The following is a 23,453-nucleotide window of genomic DNA, read 5'->3' as shown; positions in this document are numbered from 1 at the left end:
AATGAGACCTTACTATGAGAAAAGGTCTCTACAGAAGTAATCAAATTAAAATGGGGTCATTAGTGTGAGCCCTAATCCAATATGACTGGTGTCCTTATAAAAAAAAATGGGGAGAATATTTAGAGACAGACATACACATAGAGAGAACATCATGTGAAAATGAAGACATAACAAACCAAAGAACAACAGAAATCGCTAGCAAACCACCAGAAGCTAGAGAAGAGGCATAGAACAGATTCTTCCCCAAAACCCTTAGAATGAACCAAGCCTGACAACACCTTGATCTCAGAACTGTTAGACAATAAATTTCTGTTGTTTAAGACACTCAGTTTGTTGCTCTTTGTTATGGTAGCCCTAGCAAACTAAGACAACATGGAGTAAACTAAGAGCAAAACTCTGGATAAACAAGTTTTCAATAGGTGGTATAAATAACAGATGTTCATAGGATTCAGAGAGCTGGCATATCCCTTCACACACAAACACACACACACACACACACACACACACACACGCATGCACACTATTCAAAAACAAAAATGCCCGGCCAGCATTGCTCAGTGGTTGAGAGTCAGCCTAAGAACCAGGAGGTCACGGTTGGATTCCTGGCCGGGGCACATGCCTGGACTGCAGACTCGTTTCCCAGTGTGGGGCATGCAGGAGGCAGTCAATCAATGATTCTCTCACATCATTGATATTTCTATCTCTTTCTCCCTCTCCCTCTCCATTCCTCTCTGAAATCAATAAAATTATTTTAAAAATGAAATTATGTTCCTTTTCTCAGTAATATTTTCAACATATTCTGAATACATACTGTTTGCTATTCATAGTAGAATATGAGTTTCTGGGCATAAAAATTTTAAAAAGATCAAATACCTACTGGATGGTAATTCACAATCAAGTCCTGATCTACCCATTTAGGATACCCACAAGCATTTGTTGATTTTGATGCATTATTACTTTTGCTGTTTTGTTTGTGTTCAATAGAATCTGTTCTCTCATCACTTCTTTACAGAAAAGCCTCTTGTCTCACAATGATTAAGTTCTGTGAGAATGTCATACAAAACCAGATATAATAAATATTCAATAATTGATTTACCATATAGTCAGTCAAATTATATTAGTTCTATCCCAGACAAATAAGATCTAGGTAAGTACTTTATAAAATATAAGATACTATACAAATGTTCACCATTATTACCTGTATATTTCTAATAATTTATAGCAACAAAAACATTGCATCTCATTTTAAGTATTTCCAAGTTAATCCCATCAAAATTGATTTTCTTTTGACAGCTTATTTCATTCTGGTGAAATATTAAATGGACTGAATCACATTTAGGTGGGAATAGATTCTAAAAAACCCTCACCAGACAAGATCAAAAGCAAAGGCCTTTAATACACTCACCACTCTCAAAGCAAGCATCAAAGACAAGATGTCCTTTCTTGGGCTGTCCACAGTATCCAGTTGGAAGCACCATATATTTGTTCACATTCCCTCCGATGGCATCGTCCTTTCCCAAATCATTGCCTATTTTTTAAAAAAAATTGGCCCATGTTAAACAGAAATAAAAATGTATTTAGTAATAGAAGCCTAATTAGATTTTTATCATTAATTTGCCCCCTCCCCTGTCCTTTTGTGTTAATACCAGAAACAAGAAATTAACTACATATTGCAGTAGAGTACAAAGAGAATGCATTTTGAAACTAGATACGGGCTCAAATCTCATCTGTACTACATACTAATTCTCTGTGATGCAAAGCAATCAATTTAATCCCTTTAGCCTCAGTTTCTCTCATCCATAAAAAAAAAAGGAAGAGGAAACCATGTTCAACATTTTACTGAGAATTATATGAAAAATATCTAGTATAACTACCGAAATCCAAAAATAGTTCATTAAATTACATTATTTAATAATAATAATATATATAACTTGTCACAAATATATAGTTAATTACTGTAATTTGGGGAAAAACAATAGTTCTGTAACTATCATTATAACTAATGTTTCACCACTAGAAATAACTTGAGAACCACTAAATTAGCACAGAAGTTATATTTCCTACCAGGAACTTTAACTTTTAAAAGGTGTGTAAGTTTCATTTCCACATAATATACAGGAAGCTGGAAAGATCTTTGCTTCTACCTTAACAAGAAATATCCAAGTAAAGAACAAAATCTATCAGAAAACTGAGACTGTAGGGCAACCAATAATCGGACATCCAAGGAAAGTTGGGACCCATCAAAAGAAGAAAGGAAAGAAGCTCCGACTCCTCTATGACAGGGCACCAAAAGAAGAAATGCTGGGTGTCACACAAGTGATTAAAAATAATTAAGACAAATTTTTTTAAAAAACGATTAAAGATCCAGTGTAGAGGAACTATGAGCATGTAGAACCTCTGAGAGTCACAGGCACAAAAGGGAATTCACACCCACTGGCAGACTCCTGTACAGGCCTCCGTCCTGTGTTTTGGAGAAAAGACTATTGTTTTTTCCCAAATTAGCAGCAGGACAGAAGACTAGAAAATACCTTTCTTTGTGATGCAAACCTGGAGAAGGAGAGTAGCTTCTGTCATAGAAAATATATGAAGCTCCACCAATAACTGTTTCCCCACAGAAATAAAGGTCTTAAGCCACTGGGTGAGGAATAACAAAAATTGGAATCCAGTGAGACCATTGCAGGAGGAGGAACAGGAAAAAAAATCCTTTATACCTGAGTGAGGGGCAAAAAACAGTCATGGCCCAAGACTGCGTATTAGAGGGCTCCTATCCCTGCAAAAGTGGTAGGAAACTCTGTCTCATACAAGACATATCAATGACTCAAGACACAGTCAAGCCCTGGCTGAGTGGCTAAGTTAGTTGGAGTGTCAAGGCCCATACCTAGGTTGTGGGTTAGATCCCCCAGGTCGGGGTACATATGGGAGGCAACCGATCAGTGTTTCTCCTTCTCATATCTCTCTCTCTCTCTCTCTCTCTCTCTCTCTCTCTCTCTCTCTCTCTCGTCTCTCTCTCTCTCTCTCTCTCAAATAAAAAAAAAATTAAAAGTAGAGATGAAAGAGTAAAGAAAGATGGCATCATTTTTTAAAACTCTACTCCAAAACCAGAACATACAGGGTCTGCCTATGAGTGAGGTTAGACCAAGACAATAAAAATATTCTTGCTCCCTCAACACCAAGATACCAAGCACTGGATTACAAACAACAGCAATCACTTCTAGAGTAGGAACAAAAGCATTGAGAGAAGCCACTCTGGTAGCAGTACCCAGGGAAAGACAAAAGTTCAGGGTAGAGCATAACATTGATGAAAATACCCTCAATCACCCTAGCCCTCTCCCTCACAAATAAAGTAACACTAGAGAATTTGAAGCCCAGGACAAACTGAAGGTAACCATAGCAACAATGAGACTCAGCCCAGCTTAACTCCTGAATAAGTGAACATAATCCTTCATACAAATGACCTAGAAAAAGAAGTGTATCCATTTCCAGTGACAAACAGGATTTTTATCATTCTCTACTGTTCTACACTAGTTATACAGTATTCAAAAAAAGATTGTGGAACATATAAGAACTTCAAGGGAAGAAAAACCTACTCTCCAGGTGAGAAAAATATAAACAGAACTAGATTCGAAATGAACAGATATTGGAATTATTAGACAATGAACTTAAACTAAAATTAATATGTTAAAGCCTATAATAAAAAAGGACAAAATGTATGAACCAGTGAGGAATTTCCGTAGAAAGACAGAAACTACAGAAATGAGTCTAAAGAAAATGCTAAAATTGAAAGAAAAAAAAAACAGTAACAGAGATTAATCTCTTCAATATACTCACCAGTAAACTTGACACAGATGAGTAATTAGTGAACTCCAGATCAATAGAAATAGCTGAACAAAAAGACAAAAGGGGAAAGCAAAAAGAAAAAAGAACACAGCACCTAAGAGCTCTGAATGATATCAAATGTTCTAACAAATGTATAACTGAAATTCCAGAAGGGGATGACAGAGAATGGGGCAGGAGAAATATTTGAAGAAATAATACCCAAGAATTTTTCACAATAATGAAATATATCTAGCTACAGGCCCAAGAAGCACCAAGCAGAATATTTTTAAATGGATTTTCATATTTTAAAATACAAATCCTATACATAGGAATTAAGATAAAAAATTATAGTGGACTACTTATAAGAAACTATGCGAACTGTAAGTCAAGGGAATGATATCTTTAAATTATTGAAAAAAAAATCTGCCAACATAAAAGTTTAGACCCCATGAAAATATTTTTTAAAACTTAAAGCTACAATATAAGTATTTAGAGAAAAACAAAAATTGAGAGAATCCATTATCAACAGTCACTATTATAAGAAACTAGGGGCCCGGTGCACGAGATTCGTGCACTGGGTAGGGGGTCGGGGGGGAGTGTCCCTCAGACCAGCCTGCCCCCTCTCACATACTGGGAGCCCTCAGGCACTGACCCCCATCACCCTCCAATCGCAGGATCGGCCCCTTGCCCAGGCCTGATGCCTCTGCCAGAGGTGTCAGGCCTGGGCAGGGGACCCTCATTTCCCCCCATCACTGGTTCTGCCCCCAGCCCAGGCCTGATGCCTCTGGCCCAGGCGTCAGACCTGGGCAGGGGACCCCCAGACACCTCCGATTGCTGGCTTTGCCCCTGGCCCAGGCCTGATGCCTCTGGCCAAGGATTCAGGCCTGGGCAGGGGACCCCCCTCTCCCCCCCAACACCGGCTCCGCCCTTGCCCAGGCCTGATGCCTCTGACCCAGGCTTCAGGCCTGGGCAAGGGGACCATCATATCCCCCCAATCCCCGGCTCCGCCCCCCACCCAGGCCTGATGCCTCTGGCCCAGGCATCAGGCCTGGGCAGGGGACCCCCAGCCCCCTCCGATTGCTTGCTCCGCCCCCCGCCCAGACCTGATGCCTCGGCCAGAGGAGTTGACCCTCATCACCCTCCAAACGCCGATCACCGGATCGGCCCCTTGCCCAGGCCTGAGGCCTCCGGCAGAGGTGTCAGGCCTGGGCAGGGGACCCCCAGCTCCCCGCAATCTCCCGCTCTCGCCCTGCCCAGGCTTAACACCTCTGGCCGAGGCATTAGGCCTGGGCAGGGGACCCCCAGCTCCCCACAGTTGCAGGCTCTGCCCCTGCCCAGGCCTAACGCCTCTGGCCAAGGCATTAGTCCTGGGCAGGGAACCCCCAGCTCCCCACGGTTGCAGGCTCTGCCCCTGCCCAGGCCTAACGCCTCTGGCCAAGGCATTAGTCCTGGGCAGGGGACCCCCAGCTCCCCACGATCTCCCGCTTCTGCCCCTGCCCAGGCCTAACACCTCTGGCCGAGGCATTAGGCCTGGGCAGGGGACCCCCAGCTCCCCGTGGTTGCAGGCTCCGCCCCTGCCCAGGCCTAATGCCTCTGGCCGAGGCGTCCGGCCCAGGCAGCGGGGACCCACAGCTGCAGCGGCCCCGCGATCGTGGGCTCCGCTTTAGGCCCAGGCAAGGGACCCCTAGCTCCCGGGACTGCCAGCTTCGACCATACCCAGCTCCCATCGCTGGCTCCACCCCTACTTCCTGTTATCACTGGCCAGGGTGGCAAAGGCGCCCGATTCTCCGATCATGGCTGGGGGGCAGGGAAAAGGCGGCCCTGGGGCCTCCTCTGCCCTGCCCCCCAGCTCTTAGCTCCCCCCTGGGTTTCCGATCACTGTCAGTGGCAGGGGGCTTCTTCCTGCTTTCCCTTTCGCCTCCCTGCATTGTGCCTACATATGCAAATTAACCGCCATCTTTGTTGGCAGTTAACTGCCATCTTAGTTGGCAGTTAATTTGCATATAGCCCTGATTAGCCAATGAAAAGGGTAGCGTCGTACGCCAATTACCATTTTTCTCTTTTATTAGTGTAGATGTTGAAAGTTCTTCAGGCTGAGGGAAAAATGATACCAGACATAAACTAAAATCTACACAAATAAATGAAGAACTCCAGAAACTATATAAATGAAGGTAACTACAAATGTTCTTATTTTTAATCACTCTAAAAGATAAATGACTATATAAAGAAAATATAGTAGCAATGCATTGTATGTTTATGCCATATATAATAGTAAAATATATGGCAACAATAGCACAAAATGTTGGAGGGAGCAATTTGAAGTACATTGTTCGAACTTTCTTAAACTACATATCTAACTTTGGAAATCAGATGGGCTATATATATATATATATATATATATATATCCTATGATAAATACTAAAAAAGTAGTTATAAATACACCAAGAATGAAGATAGAATGGAACTAAAAGAAACAGTTCAGTAATCCAAAAGAAGGCAGAAACAAAAGAGAAAAAAGGGAACAAAATCATATGGAGAAAATATGAAAAACACTAGCACAATATCATAATTAAATTCAAACATATATTGAGTGATCTTACATTTAATTAAGATAATTTAATAATATGCTTAATAGATAAATATTGCCAGATGAAACAGGAAAATTCAATGATATGTTGTCAATAGGAAATCAAGTTTAAATATAAGGACATGAATAAGTTACAAGTAAAAAGAGTAAAAAGACATACCATGCAAACAATAATCAAAAGAGAATCAGAGAGGCTACATTAAGGTCAGACAATGCAGACATAAAGACAAAACATAAAACCAGGTATAGAGACATTATATAATGAAAATGGAGTTAACTCACCAAGAATACATAACAATTGTAAATATGTATGTACCTAACAAGAAAACCTAAAAATACATGAAGGATAACTGATAGAAATAATTATGTTGAAGCCCCTTCCAGACTACCATCTTTGTAATCAATAGCACTAGTTGCCAAATTAGCAACATTAGAAATGGAAAGGGGAACACACTACAATCCCAAAGGCATTAAAATGATAGAAAGGGAAAATCAAGAACAATTTTGTGATAAGGAGATAATATCCAGAATATATAACGAATTCCTACAACTCAACAAAAACAAACAAAAATTTGCAAAAACAGGCAAAGGACTTGAATAAACATTCCTCCCAATATAGTCAATTAGCACATAAAGAGATGTTCAACATCACTTGTCATTAGGGAAATTCAAATCAAAATCACCATGAGATACTACTTCATACCCATTAGGGTGGCCACTATCAAAAAATGGAAGATAGCCTGGCCTGTGTGGTTCAGCAGTTGAGCACTGACCCAGGGACCAAGAGGTAGCCAGTTCGATTCCTGATCAAGGCACATGCCCAGGTTGTTGGCTCAATCCCCAGTATGGGGTATACAGGAGGCAGCCGATTAATGATGTTCCTCTCTCATCAATGTTTCCCTCTATATATCCCTCTCTCTTACTCTCTCTCTAAAAATCAAGAAAAACATTAAGAGAATTATACATATTTTTTAAAGGAAGATAACAACTGTTGGCAAAGACACAGAGAAACTGAAACACTTGTATATTACTGGTGACAATACAAAATGGCGTAGCCACTGTGGAAAACAGTTTCATGGCATAAAACAATTTTAAACATAAATATTACCATAAGATCCATTAATTCCATTCCATTCTTTTGGGTAAATATACCCAAAAGAATTCAAATTAGGGACTCAGATTCTCCCACATCAATGTTCAGAGCAGCATTAATCTCAATAAGCAAAAGGTGGAAACAACCCAAATTTCCATCAACAGATGAATGGATTTCTTCTAATATGGTAGATACATACAGTGGAATATTAGTCAGCCATAAAAGAAAAGAAAATTCTAATACATGCTACAAGATGGATAAACCTTGAAAACATGCAAAGTAAAATAAACCAGACACAAAAGAACAGATATTATATTATCCCACTTATATCAGATACCTAAAACAGAGGACTATTCCAAGAAATAAAATAGAAGTTACCAGGGGCTGGAGAAAGAAGAGAATGAGGACTTACTGTATAATGGGAATAGAGTTTCTATTTGGAATGATGAAAAGTTTCAGAAAAGGATAGTGGTGGTGGTTGCATTATATTGTGGATGTACTTAATGTCAGTGAATTGTACACCTAAAAATGGTTAAAATTATAACTACTATGTAGAGTTGAATGTAACAAAAAAAATCACTCTAAAAAAACCTTACAACATGAAATAAATGTAAAGATTTTTTAAATGGGCAAATAAAAAAATATATAAGAGAATATCTGTGTATCCTTATGTTAGTCAAAGTTTTCCTAGATAAGACATAAAAATCACAATCCATAAAAGAAAAAGGTTATGAACTGAATTCATAAATAAAAATTGCTGCTCTTAGATATTTTAATTCAAGCTAACAGACTGAGAGAAAATACTTGCAAAACACCTATGTGATTAAGAATTATATTAATACATAAAAGATTTTATCAGACACTTCATTAAAGCAGATATATGGGTGTCAATTAAGTTCATGATAAGATGCTCAACCTCATTAATCAATAGGGAAATGTAAGTTGAAACCACAATAAGATATTACCTTACACCTATTAAAAGACTAAAATCAAAGAAACTGACTGAACCAAAAATGGATGATGATACAATGAAAACTTTCATGCATTTCAGGTAGAAATGAAAAATGGCATAACCACTTTAAAAAATAGTTTGACACTTTGTTATAAAATTAAATATATACAACATACAACCCAGGAATTCCACTCTTATGTATTTATCCAAGATAAATGAAAACATGTTCACACACAAAAAAGTAAAACACATACATGAATGTTTATAGCAGCTTTATCCATAGTCACCTAAAAACTGGAAACAATCCGAATGGTTTCAACTGGTGAGTATATAAACCATCTCTGGTACATCCATACAATGGAATATGAATCAGCAGTAAAAAGGAACAAATAACTGATACACAGCAACATGCATGCACTTCACATGCATTCTACTAAATGCCTAACTCAAAAGGCTACAACCTTTATAATCTATTAATATGACATTTTAAAAGGCAAAATTATAGGCATTTTTAAAAGTCAGTGGTTGCCAGGGGCTGCAGGAACGGAAAGGGATTGACTACAATGTCATCAAAACTTTGAAATCTGCTTTGACCCCTATTTCAGCAGTTATACCTACCTTTCTCTCATCCGTCACACTGAAGGGTACGCATGCATGTGTAAGTGTAGGGGTAGATGTCTGCAACCGGATTTATAAACTCTCCCAAGAAACTCCTGAAGGTCCTCACAGGAATTATGGAAGGAAAACAGTTGCTCATATGACAACCCCCACCCTAAACAACTAGAAAACTGGACCAATACTATATCTGAAGCAACAATTTTCTGACATAGATGACAAGCAGTACCAAACTGTGATGGCTAAGAGAAGGAAATAAATGAGGGAGCCTCATGATAGTCCTAGGTTTCAGATTAGTGACAGTTTCCGAAAGATAGTGCAGGGAGAGGGTTTCAAAGCACAATAGGGTAGTTTTCTGACTTGATAAGACTGTAATGAAGAGTTTTGAGAGGATGAAGAAACAAATTTGAAAGTCAGGGTATTGAAGAGGAGAAAGCTATACAGAATCAGAGCAACAAAAATCTACACAGGTCTGCTTAAGACTTTGGCTGAATACTAAGTCTTGTAGAGTGAAACTCCATGAGACCAAATAAAAACATAACTGGGACGTTGCAGACTCAACTCTTTCCAAACTGCAACCATCCTGAGAGGAGAATCCATGTTGAAACCCAGGGCATTAACTAGAGATCCCTGAAATACCAGGTGTACTGGTTAATAATGTTGTATTTTGTAATCCAAGAAAACAAGATAATTTCAAGAGAAATATCAAAAGCGCTTTATTTAAAGTAATGTCCATCGCTAGCTACACATTTCCCCCATCTTTCAGGTAATTTGTGGATACCGTCCCAATAGAACTTTTCTTGTCTTGAGGCAAACCATTCAAAGACCCAATTTTCCACTTCTTTGTATGTTTTGAAGTGCTGCTCAGAAAGTGCGTGTGCCATCGATCGGAACAAGTGGTAATCTGAAGGAGAAGGTCTGGTGAATACAGCGGGTTAGTTAATACTTCCCAGGCAAGATCTTTTAACGTGTCTTTAACTGGTTTTGAAGTGTGTGATGGTGCGTTATCATGAAGCAAAATTACTTTGCCATGTGTTCTGGCCCATTCTGGTTGTTTTACGATCAAACCTGGGTTCAAATTGATTATTTGTTGTCAGCAGCAATCAGTATTAATGGTTTCACATGGTTTTTGAAGTTCATAATATACCATACCTTCCTGATCCCACCAAACGCAGAGCATTGTCTTCTTTCCGAAGCAATCTGGACTTGCAGTTGATGTTGATGGTTGACCTAGATCAACCCATGATTTTGTGCATTTGGGATTCTCAAAATAAATCCACTTTTCATCGCCAGTCACAATTTGATGCAAAAAAGACTTTCTTTCGTGCTGTTGAAGCAACATTTTACTGATGACTTTTCGGTTTTCCATTTGTCTTTCATTCAGTTGATGTGGCACCCATTTTCCTTCCTTTAAAATCTTTCCCATTGCTTGTAAATGTTCAGAAATTGTTTGCTGAGCAACGCTTAATCTTCTGCAAGTTATTTTTGAGCTTGACACACATTTTCATCCAATAATGCTTGTAATTGTTGGTCATCAAACTTTTTTGGTTGACCTGGAAGTTCTTTGCTTCTCACATTGAAATCATCACTCTTCAATAGTTTAAACCAGTGTTCACAAGTATCTTTGGATGCAGCTTGTTTACCGTAAGCTTCCTGAAGTATACGATAACTTTTTCTTCAAAATAAAGTAATGAATTAAAACTTCCCACAAATGCTCTTTTTTTGGCACGAAATTCGACATTTTTAAGCGTAAAAATATCTATGATGTTAACACCTTCAGCAAATTTGACATATGAAGTTTTGAAGCTTGCTGTCAATACAACAAAATAGCATACATATCAAATCACATATATATCAACATATGTGTAATTCCATCTATTGAGAAAAATCCGCATTATTAACTGGTACGCCTAGTATACTAACCATGAACACTTGATAAATGAAATTTGAAATACAATATCATTAAAATAGCATCACAAAACACGAAATATTCAGCCTTCAATGTAACCAATTATGTATAAAAACTTTATACTGAAAACTAACAAACATTGCTGATATATATTAAGGAAGACCCAATTAAATGACAAGGTATACCATATTCATGAATTAGAAAATTCATTATTGCTAAGGTGACAACTTTCCAAAAATTCACCTCTAGATTAAATGCAATCCCAATCAAATCTTAGCATTTTTTGTAGAAGTCAATAAGTTGATCATAAAATTTATGGAATTTCCATATAGAATATATGGAAACTCAAAAGACCTGGAATATCTACACTAATAAAAGACAAAGATGCTAGTTGACCATAACTTCACTACACGCCAGCCATGACCACCAGCCAATCAGAGCAACTATATGCAAATTAACCCAACCAAGATGGCAGCCGGCAGCCACGGAGCTGGAGCAAGCAGGAGGCATGGTTGCCCCGGCGATGGAGGAAGCCAAGCTTCCCGCCTGCTCTGGCCAGCTGTGGCCTCTGCAAAAGGCAACAAAGTTTCAATTATAGAAGCTAAATAAATCCCAGATACCTGCTTCCAGCCAGCCTTCACTGGGAGCTTGGGTGGCTGGGAGCTGTGGCCAGCCTGCAAACAGCCATCAGCCACTCACCAGGATGGCCACACCCTCATGGGGTGAGGGTCCCTGCTGAGGGGCTTGGCCAGCCTGCAAACAGCCATCAGCCCCTCACCCAGGCTGTCCAGGTACCCCAGAGGTGACCCCTGCCCTGAAGGGGCTGTGGCCAGCCTGCAAACAGCCATCAGCCCCTCACCAAGGCTGTCCAGGCACTCTAGCAGGACCTCCCTCCCTGAAAGGGGTGTGGCCAGTCTGAAAACGGCCCTCAGCCCCTCACCCAGGCTGGCCAGGCACCCCAGAGGGACCCCCATCCTGATCCGGGACACCCTTCAGGGCAAACCAGCTGGCCCCCACCCATGCACCAGGCCTCTATCCTAGATAATAAAAGGGTAATATGAAAATTGACCCTTACAGCAGAGCAACTGGGAATCACTGGTCACTATGACACACACTGACCACCAGGGGGCAGACACTCAATGCAGGAACTGCCCCCTGGTGGTCAGTGCGCTCCCACAGGGTGACCTCTGCTCAGCCACAAGCCAGGCTGATAGCTGCCAGTACAGCGGTGGTGGTGGGAGCCTCTCCTGCCTCCTCAGCAGCGCTAAGGATGTCCGACTGCAGTTCGGCCTGCTCTCCGCTGACAAGTGGACATCCCCCGAAGGCTCCCGGACTGCCAGAGGGATGTCTGACTGCCAGCTTAGGCCCAATCCCCCTGGGAGCGGGCCTAATCCAGCAGGTGGTCATTCCCCGAGGGGTCCCAGACTGCAAGTGGGCACAGGCGGAGCTGAGGGACCCTCCCGAGTGCACAAATTTTTGTGCACCGGGCCTCTAGTCTAATATAATTTTGAAAAATAAGAAAAAAGTTGGAGAACTTACATTGCATGATAACAACTTACTTTAAACTAACAGTAACCAAGACATGAGTAATATGAATATCAGATAACCACAGAAATCAATGGATCAGAATAGGGAGTGTGGAAATACATCCACACACATCACGTACATATGGAGAATTAAGCTTCCATAAAAGTACAATGGTAATTTAATATGGAAAGGATGGTCTTTAAAACAAATGCTGTTCTGCTCTAGCCAATCTGACTCGGTAGATAGAGCATCGGCCTGCAGACTGAAGGGTCCCGGGTTTGATTCTGGTCAAGGGCACGTACCTTAGTTGAAAGCTCTCAGCCCTGGTTAGGGGTATGTGGGGGGCAACCAATAAATGTGTCTCTCTCACATCGATGTTTCTTTCTTTCTCTCTCTCTCTCTCTCTCTCTCTCCTTCTCCCTTTCACTCTCTCTAAAAATCAATGGGAAAAAATATTCTCAGGTGAGGATTAAATAAATAATAAAACAAATGTTGTTTGAAGAACTGGACATCTTTACAAAAAATATGAATGTGTGTGTGTGTGTGTGTGTGTGTGTGTGTGTGTGTGTGTGTGATGGTGGTGAAGGTTACACTGGTGTATATTATAGACAGTATTTGTTATATATTTGCCAAACTCATTAAATTGTACAGTTAAAATTGCTACATTTTATTATATGTGAATTATACCCAATAAACTTTATTTGTACATGTTTAAAAGTAAACAAGCAAGAATAATTTTTGTGTCACAAAACTGATCCTGTGTGTGTATTTAAAAGTAAAATTATCCTATGGCTCATACCCCTCCAACCCTCTTTATTTCCTAGATGCAAATATATTCTTAATCATTTCTGATTTTAATTTCTCAGGTATTATTCTACACAATATCTTTATACATCTTTATCTTCATTTATCAACATCAAATTATCTCTACTGACACTCTATTAGGAAAGAAAAGGAAATAGATTTTGTACATTATTCTCTTTATTATTTTAATTATTCTGTTGAGGTGGTTATAAATATCAGCAGTATCCCTAGGGGGCATTTCACAAGTTTGCTGAGGTATTATTTTGTTTTCATAATGATGGAAAAGCACTGATGGTATTTGGTTTTTGAAACCAGGGATACTAGATGTCCTGCAAAGTAGAGAAAAGTCAGATACAACTTTCAAATGTCCTATACAAATATTCCAGAAGGTAAAAATCCTACTTATAGTTATATGAGCTTAGAGCCTAACACATGCAAAGTATTTTGCATGACTTTAATAAACACTGTTTTTTGTTTTTTTCAAAAATGCAAGTAATATGCATATTAAGGAAACATTATAATTGATTTGTTCACAATTTTATCCAGAAGTATCACCATTTTAGAAAATCACATCACCAACAGCATTGTCCATCACTGTATTCCATTTACTAATACAACATTCCTATATGAATTAATATTTCTAACAGTTGTGATTCTACAGACAAATGAAAACATTGGAACTCTTTATTAGATTTTCAAATCCTAGAAATATTCACTTATCCATTTTTTCTTGTGAAGAAATTCTATTCACAAGCAGTGATAGTCATGTTCCTCTACACTGCCACAGCATTTTGTTTCTAACTTTATTACATTATTACCTTTTATTTATTCATTATGGGTGTCATTTTTTACCCCGAGTGATTGTGGTTTCTCATCAGAAGAATCTTATATCTTATCTTTTTATCACTATTTTATTTCTCTCAATCCCAGGTATAACACAATGCTTGGCACAATGACAGTAATCTGTAAATATTTGGTGATTTAATAAAATATAAAAGGACTTTTAGGAGCTAAATTTCATTTCAATATTGAGTTTTTTATTTGTCTTTAGAGAGCATAATGACTATGTGATATATTTTAAATTTATCAAAAAACAAATAGTACATTTACATTTATAGTTTATTAAGATAAACAGTTGTGATATAATGAGACACCAAATAATAAAAGAAAGCATTACACCACAAAACACACATAATACTGACATAAAGACAGAAAGGGGTGGAGGACTATAGCCTTTAATGTTAACGCCATATAATAGTTGAGCATTTAAATGCATAGTGTAGGAAATGAGATATTATTATTCTCAGAGCAATCATATTTCAATTACATTACACATGTATATAAAACCATTAAAAATGATGGCATTTCCAGTAGTACAAAGTAACACAAGGTGACATGGAACAAGAGAATAATTGTTGTTATAGAATAATAACTTTTAATTTGACTTCTGTGCATTTTTTTAAAATATATTTTATTGATTTTTTTACAGAGAGGAAGGGAGAGGGATAGAGAGTCAGAAACATCAATCAGTTGCCTCCTGCATGCCCCCTACTGGGGATGTGCCAGCAACCAAGGTACATGCCCTTAACTGGAATCGAACCTGGAACCCTTCAGTCTGCAGGCTGACGTTCTATCCACTGAGCCAAACCGGTCAGCGCAACTTCTGTGCATTTTAATGTCAACCATATAGTTGTTTCACACAAATTTTTGAACCCAAATTCTTTACTCTTATTTTAAAATACTCCATTTAGTTAAATTTAACTTAAAGCTCTTTGAGTCTGTTTGCTTATATTGTCCTGAAGGTTACAGAAAATATACGTAAATCAATTATAATACAGTATTCATTCAATAAGTAGTTGTTTATTATTATTGTCACCATTATCAATATCATCATCAAGACACCTATTACCTTGAAAGAAGAGTATTTAACAAAAGGAATAAAATATTCAATTATATAAAGTATAGGAGAAATTCACAAAAGGAAGGGAATAATTTACACTTAAATTCATTAAAAAAAATGTCTTAGCGAAAGTCTTTTCTTTGAAGTAAACATTGAATCCTGTAGAATCCAGTTAAATTACACACTATAAAATACTTACTATAGAATGTAAAATATTTGTCTCCAAACAGAGACAGAGTAACACAATGAAATCTTTCAATTTAAGGAAGTTAGAAACAAAAGATAAAATAATTGAGGTTTATCTTTAAAGAAATAAATATATAACCCTATGACTGTTATTATTATTTACATCTTTTAAAAATACTACATTAATAACACATGTAACAATAATTATGTGGAGAGAAAACAAAAAATTATGTATATCTATAGATGTAACTAGTGTAAAAATACGATAATTATATCTTATTTTATTCTGATAAACAGGCCTGCTGAGGGATCTAGAAATAGACTTTAAGGTTTCAAATAGTTTTTGACATTTAAGTGGGTTTTGCTGATGATGGATGTGACAAAATCTCAACTTGTTTTACTTTTACATGGAAAACTACTTTACACAAAAGTTACAAGCAATCCTTAAAAACAAGGAAAACAGCTTATTAACTGAAATCGACCTTTAATATGGAACATGTATTCCACCTCTTCAACCAAAACATCTTGGAAGAAGTAACAAATTACCTCTACGCATAACTAATACGCAGTTAAATGAATCTGTCAAAAGATCCATTATAAAGCCCTATTTCCAAGGCTTCATAATTTTGACATAAAATTTCACTGAAGATTAACCCACAAATTTTCCCAAAAAAGTAAATCTAAAATTCCTACCAGAAGGTGTTTTAGGAAAAACAATCTATTGATTTGTGGACTTTAATCTCAATCAACTAGTACCCACTACACAGCTTTTTCCAAGCATTTTATAAAATTGTACCATGTTTGTTCACATTACAAATATATTTACAATATATACTACAAGGACTCAAAAAAACAAAAACTTTTTTTAAAAAAATTTCCTAAATACACATATGCTATTTCTCTCTTGGCATATGTATCTATAATACAAATATGATGTCTAGATGTGTTAAGCTACAATCAGTCACAGGGTGTTTCAATTACCAAATATATATTGAAGATCTACTTTTGCACCCACTCTATCTTGTGTCCAGAGAATATATATGAAAAATAAGCTATAAATCAATCTACCAATAAAATAATAATGATATGCTAATAATATACTCCCAAAAAGCTGACCATCTAGGTAAGGACTATTCTGAAAATAAAATATATAATGAAAAAAATATATACTTCCGTAAGAAAGGAAAACTCACTACAGACAGTATAGTTTGATGCCATGGGGTTTGGAGAAATATGGGTCTAAGGCTGAATCACTGCTTGGCTACTTTTCAAGTGTATGATCATGGGTGAGTCCCAATTCAACAAGCTGTGGTCTTGGACTTCTTTATTTTCATCCTACACCCTTTCAGAAAAAATTGTTGGCCCATTTTTTTCCTGAAAGAATATTTTGTATCCCATTCCCAACACTTTGCAATAAATGATCACCCTCCCTTGACCTTACCAAGATTCTACTTATACCTATTCTATTTTGTATTACAGTCAATTGCATGTGCTTTAATGCTCTCTTCCCAATTAAACACTTGTTTTCCACTTATGAGCTAGTAATAATATGGCGAACCTGCATTCACTGTAGAACTAAAAAATGCCAGCTACAGGGCAATATCAGTATCAATAAATAGCTGTTGAACTGAAAATTTAATTGAAAAAGAACTTCTTAAAAGTATATTTTTCTATTCCATACCAAATGGGAGCAATTTTTAAAATTGCCTCCTCAGCTCTGAGTATAGAGTTATTAATTCATTTGATAAAACATTTATTTATGACTATTATGCACCCCCTATAATAGGTCCCAGTAATATATACATATATACACCTTAAATGTTCCTATCCATCAAGGATATTAATGAGGCAATTCAGTAAACTACCACATCTACACTAATAAAAGAGAAACATGGTAATTGGCGTACAACCACCACCCTTTTCATTGGCTAATCAGTGAGATATGCAAATTAACTGTCAGCCAAGATGGCTGCCGGCAGCCAGGCAGCTTGAAACTAACATGAGGCTTGGTTGCCTCAGTGACGGAGGAAACCAACGTTCCCCGCCTGCTGCTGCAGGCCTCTGAGCCTGCAGTTTCAAACATTGTAACAAATACAGCCCGACTTCAGCCAGCAGATTCGCAACATTGTAAGCAAAGGCCAGAAACCTACTTTCAGGAGTGGAGGCCTAAGAGCTGGAGCCAAGCCTCAAGCTAAAGCTGGCCCAGAATAAAAAAAAAAAAAAAGAAAAAAGGAGCATTTGGGAGTTCAGTTACCCCCAGCCTGAAAACAGCCCTCAGCCCCTCACCCAGACTGGCCAGGCACCCCAGTGGGGACCCCCACCCTGAAGGGTGTGTGACCAGCTGCAAACAGCCATCATCCCCTCACCCAGGCTGGTCATGCACCCCAGTGGGGCCCCCCACCCTGATCCAGGACACCCTTCAGGGCAAATGAGCTGGCACCCACCCATGCACCAGGCCTCTACCCTATATAGTAAAAGGGTAATATGCCTCCCAGCACCGGGATCAGCGGAGCCGAGAGGCCTCCCAGCACCGGGATCAGCATGACAGGGGGCAGCACCCAAACCCCCTGATTGGCCCTGCTCTGTGTGTGACAGGGTGCGGCACCCCAACCCCTCCCCCCCGGGCCCTGCTCTGTGTGTGACGGGGTAGAGCCATAACCTCCCCATCGGCCCTGCCCTGAGTGTGAGAGTGGCGGCGCCCCAACCCCCTGATCGGCCCTGCTCTGTGGGTGATAGAGGGTGGCACCCCAACCCCCCCGCCCCCCCACGGGCCCTGCTCTGTGTGTGATGGGGTAGAGCCATAACCTCCCCATCAGCCCTGCCCTGAGTGTGACAGTGGCGGCGCCCCAATCCCCTGATTGGCCCTGCTCTGTGGGTGATAGAGGGCGGTGCCCCAACCCACTGATCCGCCCTGCTCTGTGTGTGACAGGGGGCGGTGCCCCAACTCCCCTTTCGGACCTACTCTGTGAGTGACGGGGGGAGCTCCTCAACCCCCTGATCAGCCCTGCTCTGTGCGTGACAGGAGGGAGCTCCCCAACCCCCTGATGGGCCCTGCTCTGTGCATGACAGGGTACAGAGCCCCAACCCCCCTGATGGGCCCTGCTCTGTGTGTGACAGGGGGCAGTGCCCCAACCCCCGGATTGGCCCTGCTCTGTGCGTGACAGGGGGTCGCGCCGCAACCTCCCCATCGACCCTGCCTTGAGTGTGACAGGGGGTGGTGCCCCAACCCCCCAATCGGCCCTGCTCTGAGCCCGACCAGGGGCTGCACCTAGGGATTGGGCCTGCCCTCTACCACCCGGGAGCAGGCCTAAGCCAGCAGGTCGTTATCTCCCGAGGGGTCCCAGACTGCTAGAGGGCACAGGCTGGGCTGAGGGACCCCCCCATTCCCCCCGAGTGCACAAATTTTTGTGCACCGGGCCTCTAGTTATAGTATAATGTGAAAAATACTAGATATGTAAGGTAAGCTCAAGGTACTCTACAAGAGCACTGAGTAGCAACATCTAAATGCTTCCACAGAAGACTTTCTGAACCACCTTTAAAATGTGTGCAAAAATTAGCCAAGCAAAGAATTATGAAAAGAAGTTCCAGGAAGGAACAAGGTGGTGGCATGTAGAGAAAGATAGGAACTGGATAACGGAAGGCCCTCTAAGGCATGCTAAGAAGGTTAGATTTTATCCCAAAAGCAGTAAAAACCTGCCCCTGAAAGATATGAAGAAGGACAGGGTATAGGTAAGAGCCTACAGCATTTTCACAGAGAGAAAAGGAAAAAGCTTCTTCTGTGGTGATGACTTGAGCATAATAGGTCAAGTGGAGGTAACTGAATGAGGTAGGCGGGAAGACCAGAGGAGCAAGGACTCTGAGATGCAGACTTGGAGACCACTCTACTTCCAGACAAACTGCACTGCTTCAGGAAAGGCATGAAGATGGATCAGCCTTTGGAGAATTTACATATGTAATCTTGTCAAGATCTACAACTGAATTCTGGTTCCCAAATTAGACTTGTAATTCTAAACGAAATTTTAATTTACGTGCTAAAAACTGAATCCTTAAAAACAACATCTGGCTGGTTTTCCTAATCTATTTCTGCCAGATTAAATATTCAAAGAGTTCCAGCACAGTTCTCCAAACCATGGCCTATCAGAGGTTTCTGGTGGTTCTCATTCATCTCCCTCAGCATTCACTGGATGTCCACTCTGTGCCAGGGACCGTGCTAGGTGCTGAAGATCCAGAGAAGAATTAGACTTAGGAGTATAGGCAGTGGAAATGAAGAAGTAAACAAAAAAGTGTTTTACATTCTCTTGAAGAGACATGCCCAGTCTACAAAAGAAGACTTAAAGAAGTAATAAATCCCCTGTGTTGGGGAAAAGTTGGGGAAGAATCCAGAATGTTTTTCTAGAGAGAAAGTAGCAGGTGATATTTTGAGTCTTGAGTAGGTGCCCACCAGGCAACTAACATATAAAGAAGCTGCAATTCTAGAAAGAATAGATTAGTCTGAAAAAAAAGGCCAAGAGATTTAAGAGAGCAAACGAGAGCATTACATAAAATCAGACTACTGAGGACTGTACATGTTTATTTTAAAATGTCTACTTTATCTCAAAGTATTTAAATTATTAATGAATCTTAAGTAGTAAAATTATGAGATGTGATTTGTACAATAGAAAGACACCTCTGGCAATAGCACTGAATTGGATTGGAAAGGGATGAAATTGTACAGAACATGTAGTTAGGAGGCTGAAGCAATAGTTTAGATGAGAGATGATGAAGGTCTGAACTAAGGTAAAAGCAATAGAGATGAAGAGTTAGATGAAAATGAGAGCTACCCAAAAGGCTTGCTGATAAATTAGATGTTGTTATTCCCTGATGCTTGTATCCCATTTTTAGAAGTACATTTCCCTTATAAGTGGATCAATGATAGTAAGTGAATATAAGAGGAAGATTATAAAAATCAAGAAACAGCAACTTTCAAACATAGCCATATTAAATCCTCACATTTCCCAAAAATAAGTGATCACTCAAAGAGGTTCAAAAACTTTATTCAAGACTTAGAGAAAATAAATGATCATTACATAATTTTTCAGATGTTTCAAAACTAGGACTAACTATCAGTATAGATGTCAGACTCAAGATTCAAACAATCTTCATGAGTAAAGATGTTAGGCCAAAATTAACAACAAAACAAAACAACAAAAAAACAGGCCTGCACTTATTAACATGTGAAAAATAAATAAATTGCACAAATGTAGACCCAGACTAGTGGAAGGAAATGTAAAAAAAAAAGAAATCTCAAAGTTTTGGTTAATAAATATTATTTAAAAAGTCAACACAATTAATAACAACATTGATAGAAGTCATTCTGAATATATCAAATAATACATTTTAATGAATTATGCACTATACTGATCAGATTACAATTGAAGAACTTTGGCCCATCTCGGGCATCACATTTTTTTTAAATATATTTTTATTGATTTTAGAGAGGAAGGGAGAGGGATAGAGAAGTAGAAACATCAATGATGAGAGAGAATTATTGATCAGTTACCTCCTGCATGCCCCCTACTGGGGATTGAGCCCGCAACCCAGGCATGTGCCCTTGGCCGGAATCGAACCTGGGACCCTTCAGTCTGCAGGCCAATGCTCTATCCACTAAGCCAAACCAGCTAGGGCTTGGGCATCACATTTTAAGGGAGGTACAAATTAGTGTTTACATAGGAAGAGAATCATGACCTTGTTGAGTTATCTAAAATCCATATCCAATGAGAAGATAAAAAAAAAATAAGTGCCAGTAACCAATTTGTCTCACATCCACACAACAGTGCGATTTCTAATGTTTAATAAATGAAAACAAACAAAAAATCCCTAAAAAGATATTTTACAACTTTCTGAAAATTTTAAGAGTTAACAAGTAAAAACAGGACTGGACTATCATACTTGTATTGTTAAACTGTACTAGAACCATCAATGGGTAGATTTTATTCCAAAATATGAAAAAATAAACAAACATCTAATGAGCATTACCTTCCGACAGTGAAAAGGCTGCCCTAGAAAAGTGCTCTCCTTCTCAAGAGACATTTATAGCCCAGGCTAGCTGCTCATTCCTCAAGTTTTCTGTGAAATCTTCTGTTAGCAGGAAGTTGTACAAGATGGCCTCCATGCATTCTTTCAAGTTCGTGATTCAAAGAACTTATTAAACATCTATTACATGCCCAGCCAGTAAGAATATAATAAATAAATAAATAAAGTGTAAGATACGGGTTTTGCTCTCAATACCCTCAACTTGAGAGGAGTCAATTAATATGTGTGAAATAATTAAAGAATAATTATTTATTTAGCAATAAATTGTGTACTGTATAAGACAAACAAAGGTAGGGGCTGATTAAAGATGAACTTATGGGAAAGCTTCTTGTAGTTGGTGGGACTTAAGTTAGTCCTTTAAGGATGGATAACACTGATTTTAAATTTTCATCAGCTCACTAATCAGATAATACTTTTGTCCTTTTTTCAGTTCACTTAAGTGATGACATATTTTTTTTTTTTTTACTTTCCAATATATGTATGGGAAAATAAACGTATAATGCAATGATTATACTACTATCATCTTCTTCATACAACATCTAGTCAGATCCCGTTACCTCACCCCCAACCCTGACCCCCTCACCCCCACCCCCCCTCCCCCGTGACTCCATAAACAGGGACATTCCATTTGCCACACAACACTGCTCAGGGCCCTTTGCCCTACGTTCTGCTCAGATCTTTTAAAATAAGGTATTATACGAGATTCCTGAAAAAGTCAACCACAGTTTACTTGTGGAGTAGTTCTGTGAGAACAGCCATGCTCTCTGCCCTTGCTTCCTGGGACGCACTGGGAATTGTCATGTGCTCAATAGAAGGATCCAGCTCCTTGAAGCTGTCACTGTCCACATGTCCAGGTGGATTAGGGAAGCCCCCTAAGTTTGCCTTGACAGATCACAAGAAGGCAAGGGACCTTGTGGCATCTGCTAAGACCGGAACCTTTGTATCATGCAGCTGAATTCCCTTTTCCTCCACTTAATTAAGCTACATTATATTTCAGCTTTTTCTCCAGACTCTTAAACACCCTCACCTCTGCCACACTGTGCTGCGTCCTGCATTAGCAGAAAGGTCTGCAACCAGCTTCATGACATTTGAATCAAGTTTGTTTCCTTCTAACTTTATTGTTTCTTCTTTGTTTTCTTTAAGAAAAGATTCCAGAATAATATAAGAACCATCAAAATTAGGATAATGATTAACTCTGGAGGGAAGGAGGAGGCAGTCAAGGAGTGAGGGTAGAGGGAGCTTGAATGTATTGGGGTTGTTGTTTTGTTTTGTTTTTTCTTAAATTGGGCAATGGATATATGGATGTTCACTGTAACATTCTTTGCCTTTTCTTAAGTCAGATATTTCATAATAAACATTTTAGAGAACATTTTTTTAAAATGCCAAACAACCTCCTTTCCTGACATTCACCTGGAAACAGCAGTCTCCTCTCAATCGAGCAACCTAAGTACCTGCTTTGAGTTAATAACTACATTAAAAATCTATAGAAGCACTATCACTTTTTCTATCCACATCCACTATAAAATATATCTGCCCTTCTCTGACTTGCTAAAGCTGGAAAAACATATACTAGGTAGCTTTCAAATGGTTGATATAAGGTTCCTCCTTAATTTCAATCATTCTACTTATTAGCCACTATGCTAAATTAGCATACCCAAATTATTCATTCCTTTGAGGTGTTCCTTTAACTCTTCTTATCTAATCTATATTCTATTTTCTCTTTTATCTCTTAAGTTCTATCATACAATCTCAATGCTTTTTACAAATCACTATGCTTTCTATACTTACTCTACCTCTTTGTCTTCTCTTTCCTTTCTACCACATACCTAACCACTATCAACTTTATCAAGCATCATCGTCTTAAATAGTACACTATACCTTGGAGGTCTCTAAATCCTTTCTCCCTGACATCCTTAGAAAAATATTGTAACACAGGCATAACAAGTATATTTCTATTTTATAGATGACAAGACTAGATATCACCTATATCTC

At 39.0% G+C, this 23,453-nt stretch overlaps 1 protein-coding gene across 1 annotated transcript in view; it reads right to left on the bottom strand.

The window, feature by feature from the left end:
• AGBL4 (AGBL carboxypeptidase 4) overlaps positions 1 to 23,453 on the bottom strand; it is a 999,231-nt gene that overhangs the window by 936,873 nt on the left and 38,905 nt on the right. The window contains exon 2 of the mRNA XM_081087168.1: positions 1,406 to 1,528. Within this exon, the coding sequence (XP_080943294.1) occupies positions 1,406 to 1,528 (123 nt within the window). The remainder of the gene's footprint in view (positions 1 to 1,405; positions 1,529 to 23,453) is intronic.

Source organism: Myotis nattereri (genome assembly GCF_964212035.1).
Source record: "Myotis nattereri genome assembly, chromosome: 3".
NCBI lineage: Eukaryota > Metazoa > Chordata > Mammalia > Chiroptera > Vespertilionidae > Myotis > Myotis nattereri.
Note: the sequence above shows the minus strand (reverse complement) of the source record. Positions and strands in the feature narration are given on the sequence as shown.